At 49.1% G+C, this 25,731-nt stretch overlaps 1 protein-coding gene across 2 annotated transcripts in view; it reads left to right on the forward strand.

Annotated features, from left to right (window-relative positions):
- ARK2C (arkadia (RNF111) C-terminal like ring finger ubiquitin ligase 2C) overlaps positions 1–25,310 on the forward strand; it is a 55,028-nt gene extending 29,718 nt beyond the window's left edge. Inside the window, exons 2-9 of one of the 2 annotated variants that reach the window (XM_063423171.1) lie at positions 9,790–10,099; positions 11,964–12,089; positions 16,256–16,385; positions 17,395–17,499; positions 18,030–18,125; positions 18,369–18,452; positions 19,281–19,387; positions 20,513–25,310. In XM_063423171.1, coding sequence (XP_063279241.1) covers positions 9,790–10,099; positions 11,964–12,089; positions 16,256–16,385; positions 17,395–17,499; positions 18,030–18,125; positions 18,369–18,452; positions 19,281–19,387; positions 20,513–20,630 — 1,076 coding nt within the window. In that variant the 3' untranslated portion in view covers positions 20,631–25,310. The remainder of the gene's footprint in view (positions 1–9,789; positions 10,100–11,963; positions 12,090–16,255; positions 16,386–17,394; positions 17,500–18,029; positions 18,126–18,368; positions 18,453–19,280; positions 19,388–20,512) is intronic. The other variant, XM_063423172.1, reaches the window with a different exon arrangement.
- Positions 25,311–25,731: the final 421 nt, after the last annotated feature.

Consider the following 25,731-nt stretch of genomic DNA (forward strand, 5'->3'; position numbering starts at 1 on the left):
ACATTTTCTCTCACTTCAATTTGACTTTCTTTTTTTTTTCTTTTAATGTGATGATCCAAAAATCTCAAATACACCCTTGAATTCAGCACTGAGAATAAAGCTATAATTAAAATACAGTGAGAAGTATAAAAGCAAAAAGACAGCTTTAAGTGTAGCAACGCTGCTGAAGTGTTTCTCCTTCCTCCTTGGAAAATATTGCTGAATTCAACACGTTGCTGTGAAACATCATCTTCAACAAAACTTTTTTTCCCCCTGAAGCTAGTGAGAGAGAGTTGCAGGAAAAAACCTCTCATCCAGTGCTGTATAAACAGCTGTCTCCCTCCTGTGATGGGTCCAGGCTGCCTGGCTGTATCCCATCCCTCATTCTTGCTGGTTCCCATCCCCAGCACTCAGCACCTCTTCAGTCTTGATGTAAATAGAGGTGGGGGGTTGGGACTAGGTGATCTTTAAGTCTCTTCCAACCCTTAACCACCTATGATTTTCTGTAAATATGCTGATTTAACGCTGGTCACTGCCAGATGTAAATCACAAAACCACTGATTATCCTGAGTTGGAAGGGACCCATAGAGATCACTGAGTCCAACTCCAAGCCCTGCACTGAACAACTCCAAGAATTACCCTGTGCTTTGGGTTTTGATTTTGTTGAATGCTGAGCTTAGGCCCTGGTAGGAGTCCCACTTCATCTTCTTTTTCTGTGCATTAAGGCTGCACGTGGTTTCCCCGCGTGGTGTGCAGGAGAGGAGATGCTGTGCTCTGTGTTAGGGACCCTCCAGCCACGCCAGCTCATGTCACTCAGCAATTAATGAGAGGCTTCATTAGTGCGAGAGGATGTTGTCTGGGAATTGTACAAGCAGGCAGGGGCACTGTGCAGGCTCTGAGGTCTGTGTTTATGAGGTTTTTTGGGAAGAGCTCAGCTGTGCTCTGCTGTGCCTGCACAGAGCAAAAAGGGCTCTGACCACCAAGAAATTAATCAGCAGTGGGGAGACCATCTGAGCCCGTTTCCCCTGAATTCCTTTGAAGGACTTTTCCATCAAGTGTGAAAGACTCTGAGCAGGAGAATGATAAACCTCCAGAACCTCATGTTGCTACGCAAATATGCTCTACCGGCCACCACAGACCAGCCCTTCATCCTGGCTCATTGCAGGGATGGAACAACCTGAACAAGTAAATAAGGCAAATTTAAATAGCCTTTATCCATTTCTTGCATCTCCCAGACACAGATTTGGGGTCCTTTGCTATTTCCCTGGCACTAGACATGTGGGATGCAGGCTGCACCCTGAGCTGCATTGGAGCTGGCAGCCCATTATTTTTAGCATGGTTTTTGGCCTCTCACATCTTTGCCCAGCAGAGCAACAAAGCTTTGGACAAATGTCTAAAAACTGAGTTGTATGAGGAGCAGCTGAGGGAGCTGGAAAGGGGCTCAGCCTGGAGAAAAGGAGGCTCAGGGGGGACCTTGTGGCTCTGCACAGCTCCTGACAGGAGGGAACAGCTGGGGGGGCTCTGGGAACAGGGATAGGACAAGGAAAAAGGCCTCCAGTTGTGCCAGAGGAGGTTCAGACAGATATTAGGATAAACAGGATATTAGAATTTCTTTTTTTTTTCACTGCTGGAGTGGCCGGGCATTGAAATAAGTTGCTCAGGGAGATGGTACTATCACCATCTCTGGAAGTGTTCGAGAGGTGTCTGGATGTGGCATTTGGAATAGTTTTGTGTGGTGCTGGGTTAATGGCTGGACCCAATGACCCTGCTGGTCTCTTTCAGCCTTGACTGAATTCTGTGGTTCTCGGTTTCACTGGACGAAATGAAAAAGCTGTTGGCAAAGGTGCTGAAAGTGAGACGGATTCCTTCCTGCCTGATAGATTTTTCTTAAATTCTTTCCTCTTCTTCCTTCATCCTCCCTGCCCCAGTCTCCTCACCCTGCAATCAGCTGTCCTGTAACAGGAGTGAGAGAGCTCAGTATCTCCCTCTGCCAGACCACTCAACCTTTATGCAGCTGAATACCATGAATTTGGTTTGGGGGATTATTTATTTCATGTTTTATTTTCCGTGGCGGGGGGGGGGGGGGGTTGTAACTAGGTGATCTTTAGGGTCCCTTCCAACCCAATCCAAGGCATTCAATTGTTCTGCGATTGTCACACCTCACTTCCTATCTGTAAGTGAATTTCACTAATTTCTAAGGGTGTATTCACAAACAATTTGGAAGGGATTAACACGTGTCTGATGGCATCAGGCAATTAGGAGCTTGTTTGTTGAGGCAGTGTGAGTCCCCCCGGTGCCCTTCTCCATGTGCCACGTGAAGCTGGAGCTGCTTCCATGATTTTGGCCTTTAATCACTGCACACTGTCAGGGCCGAAGCAAACTCCCCAGCCCGTCCCTGGCTCTGAGGGGAATTTTAATGTACATCCAGGGAAGAGAGCTGCAGTCTCCTGGGCTGTTAAAAGCCTGTCAGGCTCTCCTGGTGCTCAGAGAGGCACCACAAGGGCTCCTGTTGAGGGGGCTTATCTGCTTCCCCTGTGCAGCAGGAGGGGTGGCAGGGGGTCTAATCAGGACAAAGTGCCTGAGACAACCCGGCTCCATCCCCCAGCTTGGTCGATTACAACAGGCAGATCCTCCTCAGCTGTCAAATCTGTCAGTGAGTGAAGCCAGGGCTCTACAGGAGCTGCCATCCCCCTTTTGCCACAATGGGACCCGGGTGTGAACCAGCCCCAGCCTCCCTGACACCCCCAGCCCCAACATGCAGACCGTGGAGGCCTTGAGGAGCAGTCCAGGTTGCCTTACCCAGGGGAAATATTCATGTGCTTTGCAGGTAGCTTAGCAGCATGAGACAGATTTTGTTTTCCTCTCGAAGGCGGCCGGGCTCCCTGGGCTGCAGCTGTCTGCTCGAAACACCCATCCCAGTGCCAGCTCCAGGCCTGATCCAGATCCTGTGTCCCTTACCAGTAGCCTGACTGCATCAAGAGCCCTGCTGCCTGAGGAAAGGAGGTGGAAATAAATAGTTCTGCTTTCTGGGTTTTTCTTTTTGTGAAGCCTGTAGCATCCCCTGTCTCACTGCAGAGATTACCCAGAGGCTTTGCATCTCAGTGATGGGTCAGTGTTGAACGAGCACACGGATCCCTTGAGCCTTTCTGGCTGAAATACTGCTGGGTGGATAAATATGCATGTGCCTAGGTGTAGTCAAACCCTGACTGATGCTAAAGGAAAATCCCCAGTGGCAGGAGCACCGAGGACCAGACCAGCACATTTCTGTGACTCGATGTCACTTACCAAACCTGCCAAAATATGTGAACTTATCATTCGCAGGGTTCACCTGGGGGTGCAAAGGAAACGGGAGCGTTTCTGTTGATGAAAAACAAGTCCGTGCTGCTTTGGGGAATGTATGGAAACAATAAATATAACCGCAGAACGGAGGGGAAAATGAAAAATAAAAAGAAGCAGCAGCCGTGGAAGTGAGAAAGTGGTGGTGAGGAGGATGTGTTGAGCTTCCCTGCGGGTTTCCGCCGCGCTCGACGCCTGGGAGAGGGAAGGGTGGGAACGGCACGGCAGCTGAGCAGGTTCAGCTGTCTGCACGCCTGCCTCACCTGCTGGCTTTCTAAAAACAAATTTGTACCTTCCTCAGGCTGAGGCTGAAGCCTGTAACCCCAGCTTCCAGCTAAGTGTTTTGGGTGCTTTGCAAATTGTTGCTGAGCAGCCTTCCCCCCGGGCTGATGGAGGATTGTCTTGGCAGTGCAGGCTGGGGATGGGGTTTAGCAGTGGGCTTGGGAGTGCCCAAGGTTGGGCTTAATAATCTGAGAAGGCTTTTCCAACCCAAACGATTCTGTTGCTGTATTCTGTGGTGCTGCATGGTTCTGTGCATCGAGGAGGTGATTCTGCCCCTCTGCCACACTCAGGTGAGAGCTGCCTCCAGCTCTGGGGTCCCCAGCACAGGAAGGACAGGGACCTGTTGGAGCCAGTCCAGAGAAGGCCACCAAGAGTATCAGAGGGGTGGAGCACCTCTGCTATGAGTAAAGGCTGAGAGAGTTGGGATTGTTCAGCTTGGAAATGAGAGGGCTTCAGAATGACCTCACTGAGACCTCATTCCCTTCCAGTACCTGAGGGGAACCTACAGGAAAGATGGGGCAAAAGCCTGGTGTGATGGGACAAGTAGGAATGGCTTCAAATTGGAAGAAAGTAGTTTAAATTAGGTATTAGGAAGAATTTTTTCCTGTGAGGGTGGTGAGGCCCTGGCACAGGGTGCCCAGAGAACTTGTGGGAGCCCCATTCCTGGCAGTGTCCAAGGCCAGGTTGGATGAGGCTTGGAGCAACCTGGGACAGTGGAAGGTGTCCCTGTCCATGGCAGGGGATTGTAACTAGATGATGTTCAAAGACCTTTTCCAACCTAAACCTTTCTATGAGTGTATGATTGTGTGATTATGTGATTCTGTGGTTGTGGGGAGGCTGTAGTGGCCCAGAGCAGTGGGATGTCTCACAGACCCAGCTCCACAGCAGGTTTTCAGCATCACAGTGTGAAGCTGCAGCATCCATCACAGCAGCAGGGGAGGGCCAGGCCCGCCGGGGCAGCCACTGATCCACACTCGTGTTCTGACAGTGGCAGGAACCACCCAAGAACTGATTCTCCACCTGCTGATCCCTGCTGCTGAACTTGGCTTTAGGAGGTGATCAAAGAAGCTGAGGGGGACTGGAAGCAACAACCAAGAGAGCATTACACAGGGCAGGGAGATATTGCTGGTGATCACCCAAAGGCATCCATGGGCACATGGTCCTGCATCATCAGAAAGTGCCACAGCCTCTTTTGGGTCAGACTTGTCCCCAGTTATGCCAGAGAACCACCTAGCTCTCCTTCCCACCCCACAGATAGCCTGGCTTGCCCAAGACATGATTAATTCCTCCTATCTCTGCCTCCATTGTTATCACAAACTTTGAGGCTGGCAAGACACCTTTTAGACCTGGATTATCTAGATTCAGGCATTAGCTCTCTCTGTGGCTTAGCTGAGTGTAAGGCAACAAGGGTTGTCCAAGCTGGGAGCCCAGGTGGGTGTGTGGGCATCTGGGGGCATTTTCAGGGTATTTGGCCTCAACCTGTGAAAGGAAAACTGTCCAGAACTGGAGTAAATCACCTGCTTTGCTGACACAGATGTGATGCATCGTTCATCTCAGAGCTGCTGATCTGATGTTGCTCTGAGCTGTCATCATCTGCTACAGCAACAGCATTTAAATGAAAGGAAGCACCATCAGGAAAACAAAATGATTTTTGGCTGGTGGGCAGCCTGACATGATCCCAGGGAGATCAGTCCTCCACAGCTCCAGAGAGGAGCAACTGGAATTACTCAAGGCACCAGGAGCTTGTCAATGAGCCTCACACGGGGGGCTGGTCCCCTCATCCCAACCAGCAGGTTGGGCAGAGCCACAGGTGTTTCCAGGCTTGGATCAAAAGCATCTCTAGGGCTGGTGAGGACTGTATTGCCTCTGTGAACATCCCTGAAAATCTTCCCTGGAGATATTAAAAAGGTGGACACAATCCTGAGAAATGTGTTTCAGGGACCCTGTCTGAGCAGGAGGATTGGACTAGATGATCTCCAACCTTAATTCTGGGATTTTGTGACTATTTCCTGGGCTGGAGAAGACAAGTGTTTGGGCATAGAGGGCAAGCCACAAAAATATCCAAGATCTGCTTAATCTCTCTTCCTGCAAAATCAAAGTATCCCAATGGAGGAGGAGAATCCTTCTATGGTATGAGGACCAAAACTTGATTTCATTAAGCTGAAAGGAAGTCTCTGCCATGCTGATCTCAGAGCAACATTGCCTTCACACAGGCAGCACTGGGCAGGTGATGGGGAACAAGGATCATGGAGGATGCAGTTAGTGACTCTGGAGCATGGTAGGCACACTTTATTGTCTTTGCTGTGGAAATGTCCCCAAAGCTTGGCTAATGACAATGTCAGCTCTGCCCTTGTACTGGGAAGTGAAAACAAACGCTGGAATGTGGCACTGAGACTTGGTTTTAGTCATGGATTAGTCTCTGCTGTGACAGACTTTGCTATCCAGGCAAAAAGCAGATTAAATCTGTGAATCCAATTTTCTTGAAGAGTCTTATGGGCAATGCTTATGCTTGTTGGTTTCAGTGCAAATGTGATCTAGGACCACACTTGCAGCTTGGAAAAGAGGGAGAAGACTTACTAGCAAAGTAATAACTAATAGACCCTCTGGATCTCCACAGCTCCCTGAAAGGAGGGGGCAGCCAGGTCGGGGTCGGGCTCTGCTCCCTGGGAACAAGGGACAGGATGAGAGGAAATGGCCTGGAACTGTTCCAGGAGAGGTTTAGGCTGGGTCACAGAAAGTGTGATCTGGCTTTGGGAGAGGCATTGAGGGAAGTGGTGGAGTCCCTGTTTCTGGAAGTGTTCAATAGTCCTGTGAATGTGGCTTAGCTGAGTTGGGGCAAGGGTTGGTGGTGAACACAATGACTCTGGGTTAATGAACTCCCTGATCTTAGAGGACTTTTCCAACCTTTACAATCCTGCAATTCTCTGACACTGCTAATGTGTGAACCTCTGTGGAATTCAAAGGGATGAGTGCCTGCTTTTGGTGTGGATTATGGTGAGTTACCTGGACAAGGATGCTCAGCTCATATTTGCAGGGTGCCACCATATTTACCAATACATGAGACCAAAATGTGGACTTGGAAAGCAATCCCCACCTTTGCATCTAGGTGCAATAAGCAGATGTTAAACTCAAAAATAACTAACTTAAAAATGTAATGTTCTGTTTTGAGCAGTGATTTGTTTGCCAGGGTTTTCTGGGGCTCACCAGCAGCACCCTGCTTAGTGAGGGCTGGCTCCTTGTTCTGCAGACTGGCTTGGTTATGCCAGCAGTGTGATTGGATAACTGCTAATAAGCATAGGATTGCTGAAGTATTCCCCAAAGTCTTTGCTCTGCTGTAAAAATCCTCATCAGCAATTGGATTAGTTGAAGAGAATGAACAATTACTATGTAGGGTAATGTGTTATGTTAAGACAAATTGATGGGGTTTATTTAATCATATGGTCTCGGACACATCTTGATGGTGTTGTTCCTATGAAGAGAAATGCATCACTGCACTAGTAGGTACTAGCAAAAAAACCCCCAAAAACCAAAAAACACCAAAACCTGAAAAATGCTTTATTTAATTAATCAGTTCCTGAAGATAAGGCAAACTGACTCTGTACCAAAACAAAATGTGTTAGGCTTTTGCTTTCAGATATGTTAGCCCTGAATATCTTCCTGCACACAAACCACAGATAAAGTTTGAGTGTTCTGGACCTTGGGAAAGTGTATGACCGAGCTCCTCTCAAGGACCGTCTTCCTCTGAGAAGCAAAATCCAAACCAAAAACACGACCAGCTGATCTGCCCACCTGGTGCTCTCTAGCTCACCATGGCTCTGGTATCAAAGGCCCTCCAGACACTTATCTCAGTCAGATTAAGGGTTGCTAAGACTCAGTTAAAGCTGGAAATTGCTGGCTGAGGTTACACCAGGCATCGAGAGACAAGAGAGTCAGAGGAGATGAGAGACAGGCTTTCCCTGTTTCGCTTAGGTGCTAGGGAATGTGTCCCTGGAATGTGGGGGAGTATCGCTGAGCTTCACTGTCTGCTGTCGCCCTGAGACATTTTTGTCTGAAACACAGCTGAACTGCAGCCGGGTGGCACAGGCTGCTGTGTTGGTGTGTGCAGAGGGTTTAGCACTCTTTACCTGCCCCCTCAGCCTGTCTTCAGGCCCTGTGAAGGCCTGGGGGTGCACAATGGCTCACCCTGACCTGCTGCAGCAGCTCTCCATGGGAGGACACGTGGCCATCAGGGGTTGAGCAATTCACCACGAGTTCCTTGTGCTCCTGGCAAGTACCAAGCACACACAGCAGTCTCCTCACAATTCCCTTCAGCAATAGGCCAGGGAAGTGCAGGATCCCCATTTCATTGCTTTACCTCTTTGTGGTGAGTTTGGGCCAGGCAATCAGCAACCTGCAGGGGAACAGGGTATATGAGTGGATCTTTGGCCTGGGTTTGCAGCTCTGTCACCGAGGAACAGCAGGTCTGATCCCACCACCTCTGGTTTTAATTAATATCGTGGTCAATCCATGCTGTTATCTGACAGCAGGGGAAATTGCCACCTCAAGAAGCACTGCTGTGGGTGGCACACATTGTGTAACCCGCTCTCTCTCAGAGGGGCACTGCGGAGGGTTAGTTTGTATTTAAGAGATGCTGTGTGTAATTATGCACAGTTTTGCAAACCATCCATTTCTGATAGCCCTTCTCCTGCTGGCATCTGGCTTGCTCAGGACTCCCTGTGCTGCTTTGGTGGACTGGCCCTGCCTGCCAGGGAGATGTGAGCAGAAGAGATCTGGCTCAAGAAGGCATGATGTACATGCTTGTGCTTTGGGATGACTTAGTGTCTCTTGGTGCTGTTGTCCTGGGATATTTTGTACCATTCACAAAGATTAAAACAGGAAGAGGAAGACAGGCTGTTCAAAATGCTGTAAAAGGGCAGGTGTCCCATCCTGGGGCTGATCCTCAGCAAAGTGGCATCTCTAATAGCCTCACTCGAGTCCCATCCTTCATCTCTGAGCTGACTCCTTCCCTATTTTAAGAGCCAGAAGTTCTGTATGATGCCTGTGAGTGCTCCAGGAGTATAGGGATTACACTCTGGAATTAAAGACACTGGACCGGGCCAAGGGCCCGTCCAAGTGAGGATCTTGAGCAAGGTGCAAGCCAGTGCCAGATGTTTTCCAAAACGCCTCCACTATGGATATCTTTCACACCTCATTTCTTCCTCATTCCCATCAGCTTCATGACTGGTCTCATAGCAGTCTGTGTTGTGTTTCCAGCAGCTGCTTTCTCCCTGCGTGCAGCTCACGAGGATGGCTTGTTGAAGGATCTCAGCAAACACACAGGGCTTTCTTTCATCCCTGCTCTCAGAGGTGGAAGTTGTCTCGTTCACGTCCCAAAGTCAGTGTGAGGCAATATTTTAGAGCAGAGATTATTTCCTTGCCTACGACACATTTTTAGAGAGGCAAAGGAATGGCTTGCAGGGAAAGTCTGCAATTCAGGGTAAACATTCAAGACTTCAGCAAGATAATATCCAAACCCCAAATAGTTTAGGAAACAGATTTTGTTATTTATTTCCTTTTCTAGACTGTTGAGTCTGTATCACAGAATGGTTTGTGTTGGAAAGGACCCTTAAAGGTCATCTAGTCCAATCCCACTGCCACGGGCAGGGATGTCTCTCATAAGACACAGTTGCTCCAAACCTCATCCAACCTGGCCTTGAACACTTCCAAGGATGGCACATACATGTCTTTTTTAGGCAATCTGTGCCAGGGCCTCACCACCCTCAGCACAAAAAAAGTCTTCCTTCTGTCTAGTCGGAATCTCCTCTCTTCTAGTTTAAAACCATCACTCCTTTTTCTGTCTCCAAAGGCTCTATTAAGACTTTTGCTCTTTTTCTGTTTAAGACAGGAAAGCCAAAACAAGCTCGAAGCAGTTTTCATCAGTACACACTTCAGCTTGGAGCCAAAAAGAGACTTTGAACCCAAATCTATGTTTTGGCTCCAATGTGTTCTTGGAGAAGAAATACAATCAGTCAAAATCAGCACTCTTAATCAGCTTTAACCGACTTGCTCTCTTTCATTTGTAATTTTTTTTGTAAACCCTCTGGAAATGGAGAGAGTAACAGCCCGACCCTCACCATGGCTGGGCATCCACGGCGCTGGCCTTCCCCGCCCGCTGCCGGCCCCCGCCGTGACCGCTGCCCTCTTCTCTTCCAGGTGCTCCCTTTCAAAGGTCTCAGCATCCCCATGCTACCTCCTGCCGGCATTTCCACCTGGGTCCCCAGCCTCAGCTCCCCGCCGACTTCGCCCTGCCTCACGCCGTGCAGCCGCAGCCGGGGCTGGCTCCCCACATGGCCCCCGCGCACCAGCACAGCGGCGCCCTGCACCAGCCCCTGCCGCCCGTGCCCGCCCTGCCCTTCCAGGACGTCGCCGGGCCCTCCTTCCTACCTCAGGCGCTACACCAGCAATACCTCCTCCAGCAGCAGCTCCTCGAGGCGCAGCACCGCCGGCTCATGCCCCATCCCAGGTAAGGGGAGCCCGCTCTTGTCGGAGGAGCCGCCTCAACCCGGCGGCACTGGGTTTTCTCCTGGGCCTCACTGGTGCGTGCTGAAAATGCACCCGCCGTGAGGGGGGCTGCAGGTGTGCCCTTCCCTACTGTGCTCGTCTAGCGTGTCTTATTATTGCCGCCCCTGAGAGAATCACCGGGGACCTTTCCTGTCTCTGTGTGCGTCCTCGTTTTGCTGTTTCAAAGAGATTGGCTGTGTCTCATCAGGTTGTACACACGGAGGTTTTGCTGCTCGGGGTTTGGTAGGCTTTCTGTCTCTGTGAGGGAGTGGTGGCACTGACCTGCAGAACACTCTGTCACAGAGAGCATCCTAAATCCACGCTGAGCTGACAAACGCAGAGGGAATTGCTGTAACTCTGCGGGGATGGAAATGGATGCCTGGCCTTGTCTTGATTGTGTTTCTTGAGAGAGGAGTGATTTTTTTTGGAAACATATGGAAGCTATTTGTGGGTTGTACCCATGGATCAAGAATCAGAGGATGAGACTTTGCAATGATGCTTCATTTGGAAGGAATGCTACAGATAGAAACCCCCTTCTTTCCATGTCTTTTCTGTCTGAAAATTGTGTGTTCTTCTCATCACTGTTTTGTTTTGCATAAGCTGGATTTTAGGTGGATTTAATGATTAGCTAATAATTGGTTAGCAAGTGTATTCAAGGCTGAGAAACCGATGATACAAGTGTTTATCTCTTAGTCATAAGCTGAATTCAAATAAAAGCACAGAGCACAATTCCACGCAGAATCTGCTTTGGTAAATGCTGCCAGTGTGATATTCACAAGTGGGCTGTGGTGTGGAAGAAGGCAGGACCCTCTTGCCCAGTCCCAGTGCTTGTCTCTGAAATCTGCCGTGGAGCAGGATGTCAAAACTCTTACAATGTGGGGCAGGACGTCCCAGTAATGGGAATATGGGTTATGCCTTTGAGAGTGAAGCCTCTGAACTGAGGCTGCATGAAAAGTTATTTACCTGGCAGTTCCCTGCTCCACTTGCCCTAGTTTTTTTCCTGGAGATTTTCTTTGTGATGGTTCCACTGGTAAGTGGTTACTTGCCAGGAAGCAAAGAATAGGAGGAGTCTGTAAAGCAAATTCTGCTTGTGCATCCACCTTGTCTCTTGCCAAATGTGGACACTGATCCAGCAGCACACGCTCTTCCCCTGAGTAGTTCAAAGAAGCAATAATCATGAGACCCAAATCCCTAGAAAAACCTTGCTGTGTTTTCTAGCACCTTCTTCTCCCTGCCTGCAATGGCAGCAGAGCAGAGGGAGAAGGACCTAGAACCCATCCTGGCCTGTCCATCACCCACAGAAATGTTGGCAAAGGCCAGTGAGAGTAAATTCTGCTTTCAGTCACTCGTGAGTAATCTGGTTATGAATGAGGTTTCCCAGGAGTTTATGGACTACACAGGAGACAAGACAACCTGCAGCTCCCTTATGATGATGGATCACGGCTGAAGCAGGGGCACGTTTCACCTTGTGTGTTGTTTATGGGGCTGACTGTAGCAAAAGGGGACATAGTGCAAACTGCACTAAGCTGCTGAGAAGTTGTTTGGTTTCCTCTTTTTCTCTGCATATTGCCAACAAATAGCACCTGCTGCAAACTGAGCATATGTGGGTGCCACAGGGCCTGAGAGTGGATTGCTGCATGATGGCTGTGAGGGAATGACAGCCCCGGGTTCCTCTTCCTGTCACCCCTGACACTTCCCTGGAGTGCTTAGCTTTGGGCACCTATCCACAGGCCCAGCCTTTGGGGTTTGCCCATGGGTTCTTGCCAGGAATTCCAGTGCCCAGAGGTGTCTGACCCTCGCTGTCCTTGCTGCTGTCCTCCCCACAGGCGGGCCCAAGAGCGCATGTCTGTCCAGCCGCACCGCCTGCACCCCAGCTTCGACTTCAGCCACCAACTGCAGACTCCACAACCCATGGGGCCCCAGCCCAGGTACTTGGCAGAGGGCACGGACTGGTAAGTGATCCCCATTTCGCTGCTGCATCCCTTGAGGTGTTTAAAAATGTCCTGGGAAGGCTGCAGGTGTTGGGGAATGCCATCAGGAGCCAGGGCTTTGATGGAAGCAGTTCGGCTCAGTGGTTACAGTGTGGGGAGTGTGCAATGGGAAAACTCATCTCTGAGAGTGTGTGAGAGTCTGAAAGCTTCCTATGTAAGTGAATAATTGAATCATTTGGGTTGGAAAAGGCCTTCTAAGATCAGGAAGACGAACCATTCCTCAGCACAGCCAAGGCTACCATTGACCCATGTCCTCAGATGCCACATCCATATGGCTTTTAAATCCCTCCAGGAGTGGGGACTCCAGCATAGCCCTGGGCAGCTGTGCCAGGGCTTGACAGCTCCTTGGGTGAGCAAATTTTCCCTAATAAGTGATCTAAACTTCCTCTGGCACAACTTGAGGCCATTCCCTCTCCTCCTCTCCCTGTTCCCTGGGAGCAGAGCTGGTTCCCCCCGAGCTGTCCCCTCCTGTCAGGAGCTGTGCAGAGCCACAGGGTCCCCCCTGAGCCTCCTTTTCTCCAGGCTGAGTCCCTCACTAACTCCCTGGGTTGTTCCTCATCAGACTTGTGCTCCAGAGCCTTCTCCAGCTCCTTTGCCCCCCTTTAGGCACACTCCATTGTTGTTACTCATAACATTTCACCTACAGATTTATTGAAGCATTAGTTCTCCCAAGCTGCTTTTTGTGCTGTAGGGCCACTGTAGACTACTGTCTGCCTGAACTGGACCCTTTGCTGTCCTTCAGGCACTCAAAACCCAGTGGCCATTATATTTTCTGTGGTCCAAATTAGGGAACACCTTGCTACCCTGCCATGCAGGGTGGTGTGAATGGAGGTTTGTTCATCGTTCTCCAACTGTAGTGTTCAATACCCTGGAAAAGCTTTACAGGAAATTGTTCATTTCATTTTCAGAGCAGGTTGAGAGCCCTTGAACAGTTAATAAAGTATGGTAACCTGGTCAAAAGAATGACAAAATAAAAACATTCTTCTGAGTAGCTGCTTGTAAGCTGAGCAAAGTCCATTCTGTTCACTGAATGGAAAAAATAGCATGTGAGCTTGTAATTAGAGACAATCACAATGTATTTGCACAAGGGGACCAAAATAAAATGGCACAGGAAGTTTTAATGATGGCATTTCCTAACATCTGAGCTCTCCACTCTGCAAATGAAAAGTCCTTTTAACCCAGGGTTGTTGCTTTTTTTCCCCCTTCAGTGCATAATACACAATCTAAAATATGACCACATCCTTGTGCAATTTTCTTCTCAGGTGTTCCCATTATTGGCACTCCTGTGGGCTGATTGTGGTCGGGATGACATTGTTCGGATTGGTTTGCAAAGCAGTTCATGTACCATCTGGATAGAACGATTCTTTCTGCCTCTCTTTCAGCTCAGAGTGCTTAATTATGATCATTAGAAGTATCTGATAAAGCATCACTAAATACCTTCCCCCTCCCTCCTTCTCTCCCCTCTGTTGCTCTGTAGCCTTATAAAACCCAAGGAGTGGGGGTGACAGAAATGGTACATGGTGAGCATATGTTTGGGTGACTCACTTTCCCTTGGGGCACACACACAGGTTTGCCCAGTGACAGACATAAAACCCCACCTCTAATGTGTTACACCCCTGGATGAACAGCAACAGCAGCGTTTTCTCAGAGGCTGTAGGTGGTGGGTGCTGCCACAGGAGGTGGAAGTGGGGATGGAAGAAAGATCTGAGGAAAGATCAGTTGTCTCAGACAGCCCAACCCCCAATTGAAATCTTCTGGTGAAGAATAAATAAGCTCCTGTTTGGTTCTTTAAATCATCTCTCACACACGTAGTGATGACCATCCTACCTGTTGGCTGGTGTCTTATCCTTCACTCCCTGGTTGTTGGCAGCGCATTTACCACAAGCACCACAGCTCTTGAACCCCTCACCTGAGCATCAAGATGCTGTGTGGTTGTTCCTGTAGCACAGGCTAGAAAGTGATGGCTAATTCCATTCTCCTTCAGCAAGTGTACTCTGCTTCTTCAGCCCCAAACCCTGGGAAAACACTGCTTCATGCTGTATTCTTCTCTGGACAGATCTGTAGACCCAAAGCATCACTTCAGGAACCTCAACATCTGATTTTAAGTCTCTAGATGCACAAAGAGTTCAGCAGTCCTGTTATTGCAATTACTCGTGCAATTTAATAATGGCCATTTACCTTTGAGAGATCTTACCAGTCCTTGATCTCAAAGCACTCCATGAATTACCAGATCTGTTTCATGGACAGGGAATAGGGGAAGGCAGAGAGGAAGTGGATCAAGGTCATGCATCAAGAAAGTGGCAGGGCATGGAATGGACCCAAAGCCTCCTCATTTCCAACTGAGCCCTCCATCAACCTGGGAACAATCTTAAGTTATTGGGTAAATATCCAAAATCAGGACACAGGAGCTGGGAAGTGCCGAGACCTGTGGATTCTCACCCTGGTTGTGTTCCTGCCAGTTGGCTGCTGTGTTTTATCCTCTGCCAGGTTTTGTCTGTCCAGCACATGGCTAACACAGGGCCAGCAAAGGCAGTCCCTCTCCTGGCCTCAAACTAGAATCACAGAACTACAGGATATCCTGAGTTGGAAGGGACCCATGAGGATCATTCCATCCAGATTGATGTGGTTATTAAGGAGTTCTGGAGCACTGGTATTGCTGCCTGGTGCACAGGCTGCTGTGGATGAAGGATTTCTGCACCTCTGTCCCCTCCAGTGCCCATCCTCTGGTGGGTGAAAGCTGGAGGACACATCTGGGCTGCTCCTAAGAAGCTGTGGTACACACTGCTGCTGTCCCTCATACAGGGGAGGAGAAGTGGGAGGCTGAAATGGGAAGCCACTCTTGTGCTCTAATGAGCTTTGCTTTGGGAAATGTGAAGACAATTTTTATTGGAGTGCCAGATTTTGTAATGGTGAAAATGTGAGTGATGTTCAAAGCACTTGTTTGCCAAGTGACTCCTAGGCTGGAGAGAATAGCTGCATTAGGCCCTCTCCCACTCCCTCCACGTGTTGTGGTAGTAGTAGGGTTGTAATTTATCTCTCTGTGTTGGATTGAGCAGAGCTGTGGTGTTCAATGGCATCTTGGTCGTGACAAGTCCAGGGATTGAGCTGGGTTAGTTTTCTGGAGGATAAAAGTGCCCAGATTCACCAAGCTGAGTTCCATCTCTGCTCACCTGGGCCAGGCTGTGTTCAGGCTGCAGCAGGGCCATTAGGGATATCTTACCCCATTGGTGTTGGCCTTCTAATTTTGTGACACCCTTTCCTACAGCAGCCTCATCCAGACATTTCCTAAAACCTTTATATTTCTTGCACAAACCACAGTTCTGGATTTTGTAGAATTGTAGAATTCCAGAATGCTTTGGGTTGGACTGGACCTCAAAGATCATCTTGTTCCACCCCTGCCATGGGCAGGGACACCTTCCATGATCCCAGGTTGCTCCAAGCCCTGTCCAGCCTGGCCCTGGGCACTGCTAGGGATGCAGGGGCAGCCACAGCTGCGCAGGGCACCCTGTGCCAGGGCCTGCCCACCCTCACACCTCAAACCCTCACCACCCTGAGTCTGGATTCAGGAAAGGCACAGTGTTCTTTGACTCCCCAAGTCCTGCCATGGTCTGGCTGGCAGACCTCTAAGGAGAGCACAGGCACATCAAGAAAGCCCATGGACAGTGCCCATCTAGCTTCTAAAACCTACCAGAATGGTTCATTTTTGTGTCCCTTCGGTAACTATCTGTATTCCTGCAAAACATTCAAGGCAAACTATAATAGTTTGCAGTGCTGGCAGCACAGGAAGGTTCTGGTTTGACCAAAGTGGAGTTGCTTAGCCTGGGTGTCCTTTTGAGCCACCAAAATGCTCTTACTCTGAAATTAGCAGGGTACATCAGCTCTTGACCTCAGATAACTCAAATGCTACCTGGCATAGAAACAACCCCTCACCCCTTGGTGGTGGCCGGGTGGGTGATTCCCCAAACCAGAGGAAACTCCCTTCCCAGCCATACCATCTCCCCAGACAGGAGAGCCCAGGGCAGCCCAGAGCTCAGCAGGGAGGTTACCCTGTGAGCCTGGCCTGGTTTGCTGCAGTCCCTGAACACAAGCAGGCACTCAGAGCCACGTCTCCCTCCTGGTGCCCACAGGGACCTCAGCGTGGACGCGGGGCTGACTCACGCCCAGTTCCAGGTGCGGCCGGTGCCCCAGCCCTATCAGCATTACTTGGCCACGCCTCGGATGCACCATTTCCCCAGAAGCACATCCTCAACCCAGATGGTAAGTGAAACGCTTCTACTGAGGAATGTTTTATGCATTGTCTGCCAGAAAGCAGTCAAAATAAAGGCTGCTATCTTTCTATCACCTGTCTTCTGCAAATCCCACTTATCTCCGGCCGTGGGAGGGAGCGTCTGAAATGATAATGTTGCATCACTGCACTGGATTAAAGAAAGAAAAGAAAAGCTTAGCTGTTCTGGAAGGATTCGGTCCATCGTTTGCAGCACCATGTTCACAAGCTGGGCTGCAAGACATGGGCAGGATGTGAGAGACTCAGCAATTAATATTAATAATATTATTATATACTGGGAGGATCTGTGGTCTCCCAGGAGTTGTTGTATGCAGAAGGATTGGCAGTGGGTGACTGCCTTCCCTGGTGTCAGCCCCCAGGGCTATCCCTCATCACATTGTTGCTCTCTACATCAGCTTTGATGCCACCTGTAAAGGTTTTACATGTCCTCTTGCACAGGTGGAGGTAGGATTGTTGAGAGGACAGGCTGACTGGGGTAATTTTCTACCCCTTCTCCTGGAAGGGTGCTGTACTTGGAACTAAGTCATGCCAAGGGCTGCTAATCCTTAAAACATCCTCAGAAATTCCACGAGGGTGCTTTTCCCTTGTGGCGTAGTCAGACCCTGACACCTGTGTAGTAAAGCTAGCCTTAAAAAAAAATAAACAATCAAAGCTTGGATGAACAGAAATCCACCCATTTAAACGAGATAAAATTTCATTGTCATCTAATCCATGTTGGGAGTTTGGAACCACGATGTTATGGATGATACAGGAATTATTATAACAGTTTATTTGGAAGAAGTGCATGTTCTTAGGTATCATTTATAGCAAATGTATTTGATAAATCCTCATTTTTTTGCTATCAAAAGGCTTAAATTGGTGAAAAGCATCAATCTGCTCTTTCAATTTGAATTTTTAAAGCATTAGATTTACATTAGAACACACAAGGGTTTTCTGTAGGCAAGTATAAGTGGCTTTATTTTTCTTCCTCACTTTTTTCAGGTTGTTCATGAAATCAGAAATTACCCTTACCCTCAGCTTCAGCTGCTTGCTCTTCAGGGACTGAACCCAAGCAGGCACACATCCGCTGTGCGGGAGAGCTATGAAGTACGTATCCAGAGACTGGAATTATTAATTTTTAAAGTGCTGTGAGTTTATGTGCAAGCTCTGGTATAAAGCTGTAAGACTGTTTTTCGTGGTGTGGCATGGCAGTTGCAGCGAGTCTTTTATCAATTTTAGTAATAACTGGGAAGTGACAGGGTTAAGTTTGGTAAAAGATGGTTTACTCCAAGGTGCCTGGGTCTGGCTTGGGTTAACTCTGGCTCCTTTCACATCTGTGAACAAAGTGCTCCAGATCTATGGGGTTTTGTTTCCCAGCCTGTCAGATGAAGCTCAGATCCCATCCTAATTTGTGACATATTGGGAATCCAGCGCTTTGCCTCAAGCTCTTAGTTATTACCCCAAGTGCCAGGGATCAGATCCATCATTCCAGCATGGCTGATTTGGGTCTGATGGACATTCCCACTGAGGAGGGGACAGGAGGGAGCCTCTGTTTGCCAGCAGGTATGGTTGTGTGGTGGGACCTGCTGCCTCGGGAGCGGTGGGGATGGCGCTTTCCTGACGTTCCTGTGCCACAGGAGCTGCTGCAGCTGGAGGACAGGCTGGGCAGTGTGAGCCGGGGCGCCGTCCAGAACACCATCGAGAGGTTCACCTTCCCCCACAAGTACAAGAAGGTGAGTGCCCCACAAAACACGGCACGGCTGCCGGCCCCGCTCAGCCAGCAGAGGGCTGTGGGCACGGAGCAGGCAGAAGGAAGGACTTCTGTGGGTCACAATCCTCAGGGCTGGCAGTCTGGCACCATCCCCCCGAGCATCCCCCAAGGCGGGGGAAGAGTGTAAAACCAGTGCTTGGACGCCTCGCGGGGCTCCCGGGGCGGGAGCGGTGGCGTAGCTCAGCTGCCTGTTTCTCACTTCTAGGCTAGGAAGCTGCGGGCCAAATTTTCAAAGGGGTCTCAACCTTCTCCCACCCAGCGGGTGCAATTTCCCCCCTGTCCGCACCTGGTAAGAAAGTGCACACCACCAAGGGGGCTTGGTGCATGCAAACCCGCCCCGTTCTGCATGCCAGCGGCGCTGCCCCACGGCCTGGGGGGACCCTGTCCTCCCCTGCCATCACGAGGGTGTCCCCTCTGTCGGAGCTGACCTCCTGCCCATAAGGAAACGGGTGGCACATCTCTGGGCTGTGCTAAGGAGAAACTGGGAAGAGTCTGGGTAGTAATTTCCTGTGTTGGTCACTCCTGGCTGGAGGGTAAGGGATGTTGCATTGCCTAGGCTGGAAGTGAGGAAACTCGTGCTGCACTTGTCTCTCATCGCATCTCCGGCGAACCCAGGAAAAGGATATGAATAGGAATGGATGTGTGGGGAAAGAGAAAAAGGGGGAGCTGACAGGCTGAGCACTGCCCTGTGGTGCAGCATGGGGCTGGGCCAGTGGCCAAGCTGGCGTGGGGCACAGCGGTTGTCCTTCCTGGCAGTGGTGGCACCGTGAGCTTTGGGGGACTCCCCATGGAGAAGCCTCCAACAAAGGAGACCATGGGGCCATCCCCACTGCAAGGAAGAGGTGAGGGGCTGTATTAGGGCAGCAGAGGACAGGCTGCTCCTTTGGGTGCTGCCACCAACCTCACTGCCACCAGCCCCAGGAGGAGACATGCCATCCTGCAGCATGCTGGTGGCACACTCATCTCGCTGGCTGTTTTGGCTGGGCTGGCTTCCCCGAGCTGGAGGATCTGGCTGATAGGTGGAGATCTTATTATTTATCTTCCTGCAACTGCCCAGACTTGGGAGAGCATTAGAAAGGCACGGTCTAATCAAATGATGTCTGTAATCTTGCTGCAGAGAAGACCACAGGAAGGCAAAGCTGAGCAAGATGATGGCGAGGAGTCAGATACCGACGAGAAATGCACAATCTGTCTGTCCATGCTTGAAGACGGAGAGGACGTCAGGTGAGATCCTTTCATCCCCTCCTCTCCCTTTCAATGCCATCTGCGTTGTGTTTGTTTGGATTAATGGAGCTGTGTACTGCTGGGGTTGTCTTTGTTCTTGTCCAGAGAAACTCACCTGGGCTGTTGCAGGGTCTGGGAACCCAAATGCTTTGCAGATGGACACTGGTATGGCCCATAGGCAAGAAGAGCCCTGCAGCAGCAGGGGTCAAGTTTTTATAGTGTTTCCTGGGTTGGATCATCTGCTTCCAGGCTGTGCCAGCTGGCCAGGTGGCAAAGTGTCAGAGGAGGGTAGGTCAGACTGATCTCTGACAACCATCTGGAGCTTGGGGTCATCCACATCTGAGCCTGACAGATGACCAAAGTATGATAAAAAGCAGTGTTAGTGTGAAGTCCAGGAGAGCTGGGCCTGTGTCCAAGACACAGCTGCTTCATTGTAGAATAAGTAGGATTACTCTGCCCACATGGTCACAGAGAACCATCCCCAGCCAACAGAAGTCCAGTTGTCTCTAACAGACATCCCAGGCTGTTGACTGGATCAAATATCTACTTGTGACAGAGGATGGGGATAAGAAATTGCAAGGGGCTGAACCATCATGGTTGAAGGCACTGCGGGTGAGAAGCACCCAGGTCTTCTTCTCACCCTTAAATTGTCAAGTAAACCCCTGATCCTTTTGTTGTGGTTCAAGGTTTCCCTGTATCACAAGGGGGATGTGTGATGATGGCAGAGGTGATGTAGGTGAAACGTGACCAGATTCCCTGGGGACACCCATGTAGGAACGGTGTGGACCCACCTGACTGCTAATGTGACACGACCATGAAGCACTAAGAGGCTTTGGAGTATAACCTTGCTCCTAAAAGGTTAAAAATTAGCAGCCAGAACAATTAACAACTGGAACAACTCAATTCAGAATGGTGTAGGGGTTTCTAATAGGCCAATGAGGACACTATCTCCAGCCCACTGCCTTTGCAGACTGGCATGGCTGGGAAAGGCTGCAGGACCTTGGTGGCAATGGTGTCACCACAGCAGTGTTTCCTGTATTCCGAACAGCCCCAGATGCTGGTTTTCAGCTCTTTTTGGTCCCTTGGACCCCTTCCATCCTAACAGTGGTGTTTTCCTCTCTGCAGGCGGTTGCCCTGTATGCATCTCTTTCACCAAGTGTGCGTGGACCAGTGGCTGGCCACCAGCAAGAAGTGCCCGATCTGCAGGGTGGACATTGAAACACAGCTCGGCTCGGACAGCTGAAAAGACTAGCTGGACACACCATTTTCCTTACGAGGTCGTATGGCCATACACCCTTGCAGCGAAATTTTTTGCCTTCTGAGCCATTTGATTGAGAGGGGAAGTCTGCAGGCACGTTAGTGAGGAGAAGGAGGTGGTGATACAATATCTAGCAGTAGGAGATATTGCACATATACGCAGGATACAGGCCCAGTGAAAGGGAGCTGGCATTCCCGGAGCTCAGAGACCCCGTGCTGCAGAAGATTTTAGTGTTGAATATGAAGGAACTAGTTGTGGTAGTCCGGCCTGTCAATCCTGCTTTTAATGGGGATTGTATATATACCTCTCGAATATGTAGAAACATGTTAGGGGTCCTTTAGCTATTTCTATGGATGGCAGCTGGAGCATGTTAGCTTAAGAAATGTTGTGTTTGATGCCCTACTCATCTTGTGGTGGACATGTTGCTGTTACCTAATTTGCACCAAATATTTTTTCATAGACTCCTTATTTTGGTGCCTGATTAATACATTGCAGAGGGGTAATAAAGAGGTCAAACTTTCCCATCCTTGGGGTGGGGGAAAGAGGAGAAAAAGCAAAATCCTGTTTACAGTCAGAAGGGTTTGCGCTCTTTGCCTCAGCCGCGTGTGCTTCTTTCCCTTGCATTTACAGCGTGTTGCAAATTTAGAGAAGCTTAAAGAGAAAAAAAAATTGGGGATAAAATGAACGAAGCAATAGGGAAAAGCTTCGTTCCTGCTTGTCTGCTGGTGCTGGACACTTTCTGTAGCGGGACAGTATTTGAGTAGATGCTGTTTCTTTGCTTTCTGTATTTAACAAAGTTGCTTGTCATATCAAAATCCAAGGAAGTTCTGTCTACACGATTGCAATTGTCCGTGATGCTTTCTTCTGTGGCTGGTTGGCTTGGCCAGCGCCGCTCCAAAAAGCGACGGTTACGGGAGTCGGCGCAAACCGCTGCTCTTTTGGGGTGTGGTAACGCCGGAGAGGTGCAAAACTTCAGCTCTGCTCCCATTGCAAAAGCACCTCTTGATAACGGGATGGAAGAAAACTCCATGCTCACGAGACCCTTGGGCGTGGGAGGGGAAGGCAGGGTGGAGGTGGGGCTGCCTCTCTGGGGAGCCTCACCGCCGGGCTGTGACCCGTGCCCGCGTGGGCTCGTGCGCAGGCTTCAGGCCGTACCCACACGGAGTAATCAGTGGTTGTTGAAATGAAACTCAATCACATTAGCACTCCAAACAGAATTAAGAGGTAATACCCAAAGGAGTGAGCTGTTGTGATCCATGCTCCCCCTGAGAAAAAGAAAAAAAAAAAAAAAAGACCTCAGCTCGCAGGGATCGGGCGGAAAATCCTCGGGAAAACCGACATTCACAACCAAAACCTGTAGCTTTCTTTTTTCTTTTCTTTTTTTTTCTTTCATACTAAGGGAGAAAGGAGCTGCAGAGGAGCAGCAGGGGAATTAGAAACATAATTCTGGCTCCCCTGAGCATCTGTTTCGCTGGAGAGAAACGCTCTCCCAAGTAGATTCAATCATAAACTATCATCTGAGAAACTGCAAGATTCTCACGAGCTGTAAACTGGAAAACACCAACCTCAGAGGCACACAGAGGTGGCCTTTTTTTCCCAGTGAGAGAGGGGAGAGAAGGAGGGAAGCCCCACATGTGTGCCCATGCAGGTGGGAGGGAGTGGGAGGGGACAAATGGTGACATGCAGAGAAGATCTAAGGAAGAAATTCCTGGCTGTGAAGGTGGGGAGGCCCTGGCACAGGTTGCCCAGGGAACCCTGGAAATGTTCAAGGCCAGGCTGGATGGAGAGTGGAGTGACCTGGTCTAGTGGAAGGTGTCCCTGCCCGTGGTAGGGGGTTTGGAACAAGATGAGCTTTAAGTCCCTCCCAACCCAAACCATTCCATGACTTTATGACACATTTGTCACTCAGCACAACTGACGGCTTCTTGGGGAATGTGGTGGTCCCAGCCCTGATGCCCATGGGTCGAGGAGGGGCCCATGGATACCTATGGGTCTTGCTCCATCAGCATTGAAGCAGCATTACAAATAATACTAATAATACTAATACCATGACAAGCAAAGCAAGTCTTTGGTGGTAAAATGCAATCTGAGCAAGTCTGGTCTGCCCAGGTGTGACCTGGAGGGGAGAAGCAGGGAAAGTAACAGGGGGATTGGTACCCCCACCAGATGGGAAGGGAATGAAGAATGCTTCTGGACCGTGTATTTTCTTTTAAAGCCTACGAGAAAGTGTTACTATTTGCCTAATAAACAAGCACAGTTTTTAAAAAAAAATCGATCAAACTTTAAAAAAAAAAACCAACCAACCAAACAAACAAACCTTTGGTGAAGAAAAGCACCAAACTCCCATGGTCTCGTGTGAGTGACTGATCCCAAGGTGCGTGCGAATTTACAGTGTCTGGAGTTGTATCGGTGTGTCAGGTTCCTTTGCATTTAAATAATTTGTACAAGTAGGTTGCGAGTTAGAATGAGTTTAAAAACGAAACAAAACAGACATCAACAACAACAACAAAAATCTAGAAACATCAATAGTTTACAGGGTTTTGTGAGTTTAAATGCCTTATATTTAACAATCATAATTTATGACTAACTTGTAGATATTGTGGGTTCTTATTTAATTATTTTTATAGTTGTTTTTTTTGCATTTTTGATTATAATTTATTTATTTAGAAATTACTACTAATTTTTTTGATTACTCCTATTACCTCATTTTTGCATTGTTTCTGGGAATGGAATGCTTTGCATGCATTGGTACTTAAAATAAAATTAAACAGGGGATGTTGGGGGGGTAATGCTTATCTTGTCAAAAACAAAAAAAAAAAAAAAAAAAAAAGAGAAAAAAATCAGGGTGTGTGATTACAAACTGTATTACTGTGGTGCTGTTACCTTGGATACATTCCATAAAAATGCAAACCTTTGATTCTGTATGCTGTGACATAGTGGAAAACTGCAATATAGTGACTGTGTTTAGCACATATATATGAATATTATTTGCACTCATAATCAAACCCTGGTGATCCTTTCACTTGTGTCCTTGTGCATTGAAGGCGGTTAACGACGCTCTGCATAAACCAAAATGGTTTTGGTTGTTTCTTGGTACTGCCCCGTCCCTGTCTCCTCTGGTGATGCTGCTGCTGCTGCTGCTGCTTGTGTGACCCTGCAATAACACCCAGCAGGCCCCCACTGCAAGGCTGTGCTTGGGGCAATGCATGCCTTTAGTGCAAGACTCTGCAAATCGTGTCAAAAGCCAAGGAAGGAAGCCCAGGGGTGGTGTCTCTGTAATTTTTGGCGTCTGTCAGTGCTCGGTTTGGCTCTTTTCACCCTCTGTGTGTGCACCCAGCTGGGGTGAAGGAGGCAGTAGGGTGAGCCTGAGCTTGGAGGCAACAAAGCAAAACAAAACAATGCAGTTTGTAGGGGCTGACTTCTTTACTCAGAGGCTAGGAAGGCTCTGGCACAGGTTTCCCAGAGAAGCTGTGTCTGCCCCATCCCTGGCAGTGTCCAGGGCCAGGCTGGACAGGGCTTGGCGCAGCCTCGGATGGTGGAAGGTGTCCCTGCCCATGGCAGAGGTTGGAATGAGATGAGCTTTAAGGACCTTTCCAGCCCAAACAATTCTGTGATCCTGTGACACCATGTCTAGCTGAGAGTGGTTGGGGTGGACACAGGATCCATTTGCCATCTCTTTCCAACGCCTGCCATGAGCACAGGCTACAACCCAGCTCTGAGACATGGAGCAGAAGTGCTCAACACTCATCTTGACCAGTTGGTTTCATCCCTCCTGTACCAATTTGGAGCTTTTTAATCCAGTGTAGAGCTGGGACCTGCCCCAGAGCCCTCCTGCCCCAAGAAGAGGTTCAGCCCCAAACTGACACTGCCAAGCATCCCCATCCCGCCATGGCAGCGCCGCTCTTGCAATGCACTGCTCTTTCCCCAAAGGCTCCTGAGCATCGCGTGTTCCAGCTTTGCCAGAGGGTTGGAGAACCTTTGATAACATTTTAAGCTTTAAGCCATAACCATGCTTGGTCAGTGCAGACGTTCAGCCGTGTACAGACAGAAGTGGGGTTTGATGCATGAGCTCAGCCAGTAGCCATCCTCCCCACAAAATGCTTCGGATGAAATTCTCAGTTGGGTTAGAAAGGCACAAAATCACAGTACCTTAATTTTTTTCTCTCTGTCCCTTCAGGGTGCTGCGCTGCTTTGTTGACTTTGCCTTACCCCGGGTTTTAAACCTGTCTGTGTTTTTTACCTTGCTGCTCTGTAACACTCCTCCCCTCTAGCCTGGAGCTGTGATTTTGAGCTGTGTGGGGACAGGGGGGTTGGCTGTCCTCCCCCTCAAAGTCGTTGTAAGAGGGATAAGCAAAACATGGAGCGAGTGAACAAAACCCCCTCTCCTTTAATGACCCAGGCAGGTGAAAGGATCACCCACATTTTTGTATTCCTACTGCTGTTCTGTTGTGCTGTGCAACATTTTGCTACATAGACTATTTTATAGAAGAAAGCTAGAAAAATATTTATTATTAATAATAAAGCAATAGTGCATTGAAGAAATGGAAAGACATTAGAAATTGTGTAAATGCTTAGATTCACTTTTGGTGGATTTTTTGTACTTTATTTATAACTAATAAAACAAACCGCATTGCTAACTATAAACCTGTGCCACGCAGAAGCCACCTGGCAGGGCGGTCGCTTGGTCTTTATTTACGGCTCATTTCTGGTTTCCTTGGGTTGGAATCAATTCACCTTTCACTGCTCCTGTCTTTGGTGTGCAGGAGAAACACTTCTGGGGTGTGAAACACCCTGCCCATCTGGTTTGCAGAGGCTGCTGGAGGCTCAGCCCCATGGCAGGGGTGAGGCTCTCCACACCGGGCACGCCGCTGTGCGTGATGCCCTGTGGCACCAGCTTGGTCATCAGGTACCAAAAATGCTTTCTAGAATTTCAGAAAATTGCCTGGTAAACAGAGACCTCTCTTCTAAACACATCACATGGTGCCTGTGAGGCATCTCTAGCAAGTCCTGCAGAGGTACCAACAGGTTCTCCCACCCTCCTGCTGGAGAAGCATTTCCTTCTGCAGGAGTCTCTACTTTAATAACT

Source organism: Prinia subflava, chromosome Z (genome assembly GCF_021018805.1).
Source record: "Prinia subflava isolate CZ2003 ecotype Zambia chromosome Z, Cam_Psub_1.2, whole genome shotgun sequence".
NCBI classification, from domain to species: Eukaryota; Metazoa; Chordata; class Aves; order Passeriformes; family Cisticolidae; genus Prinia; species Prinia subflava.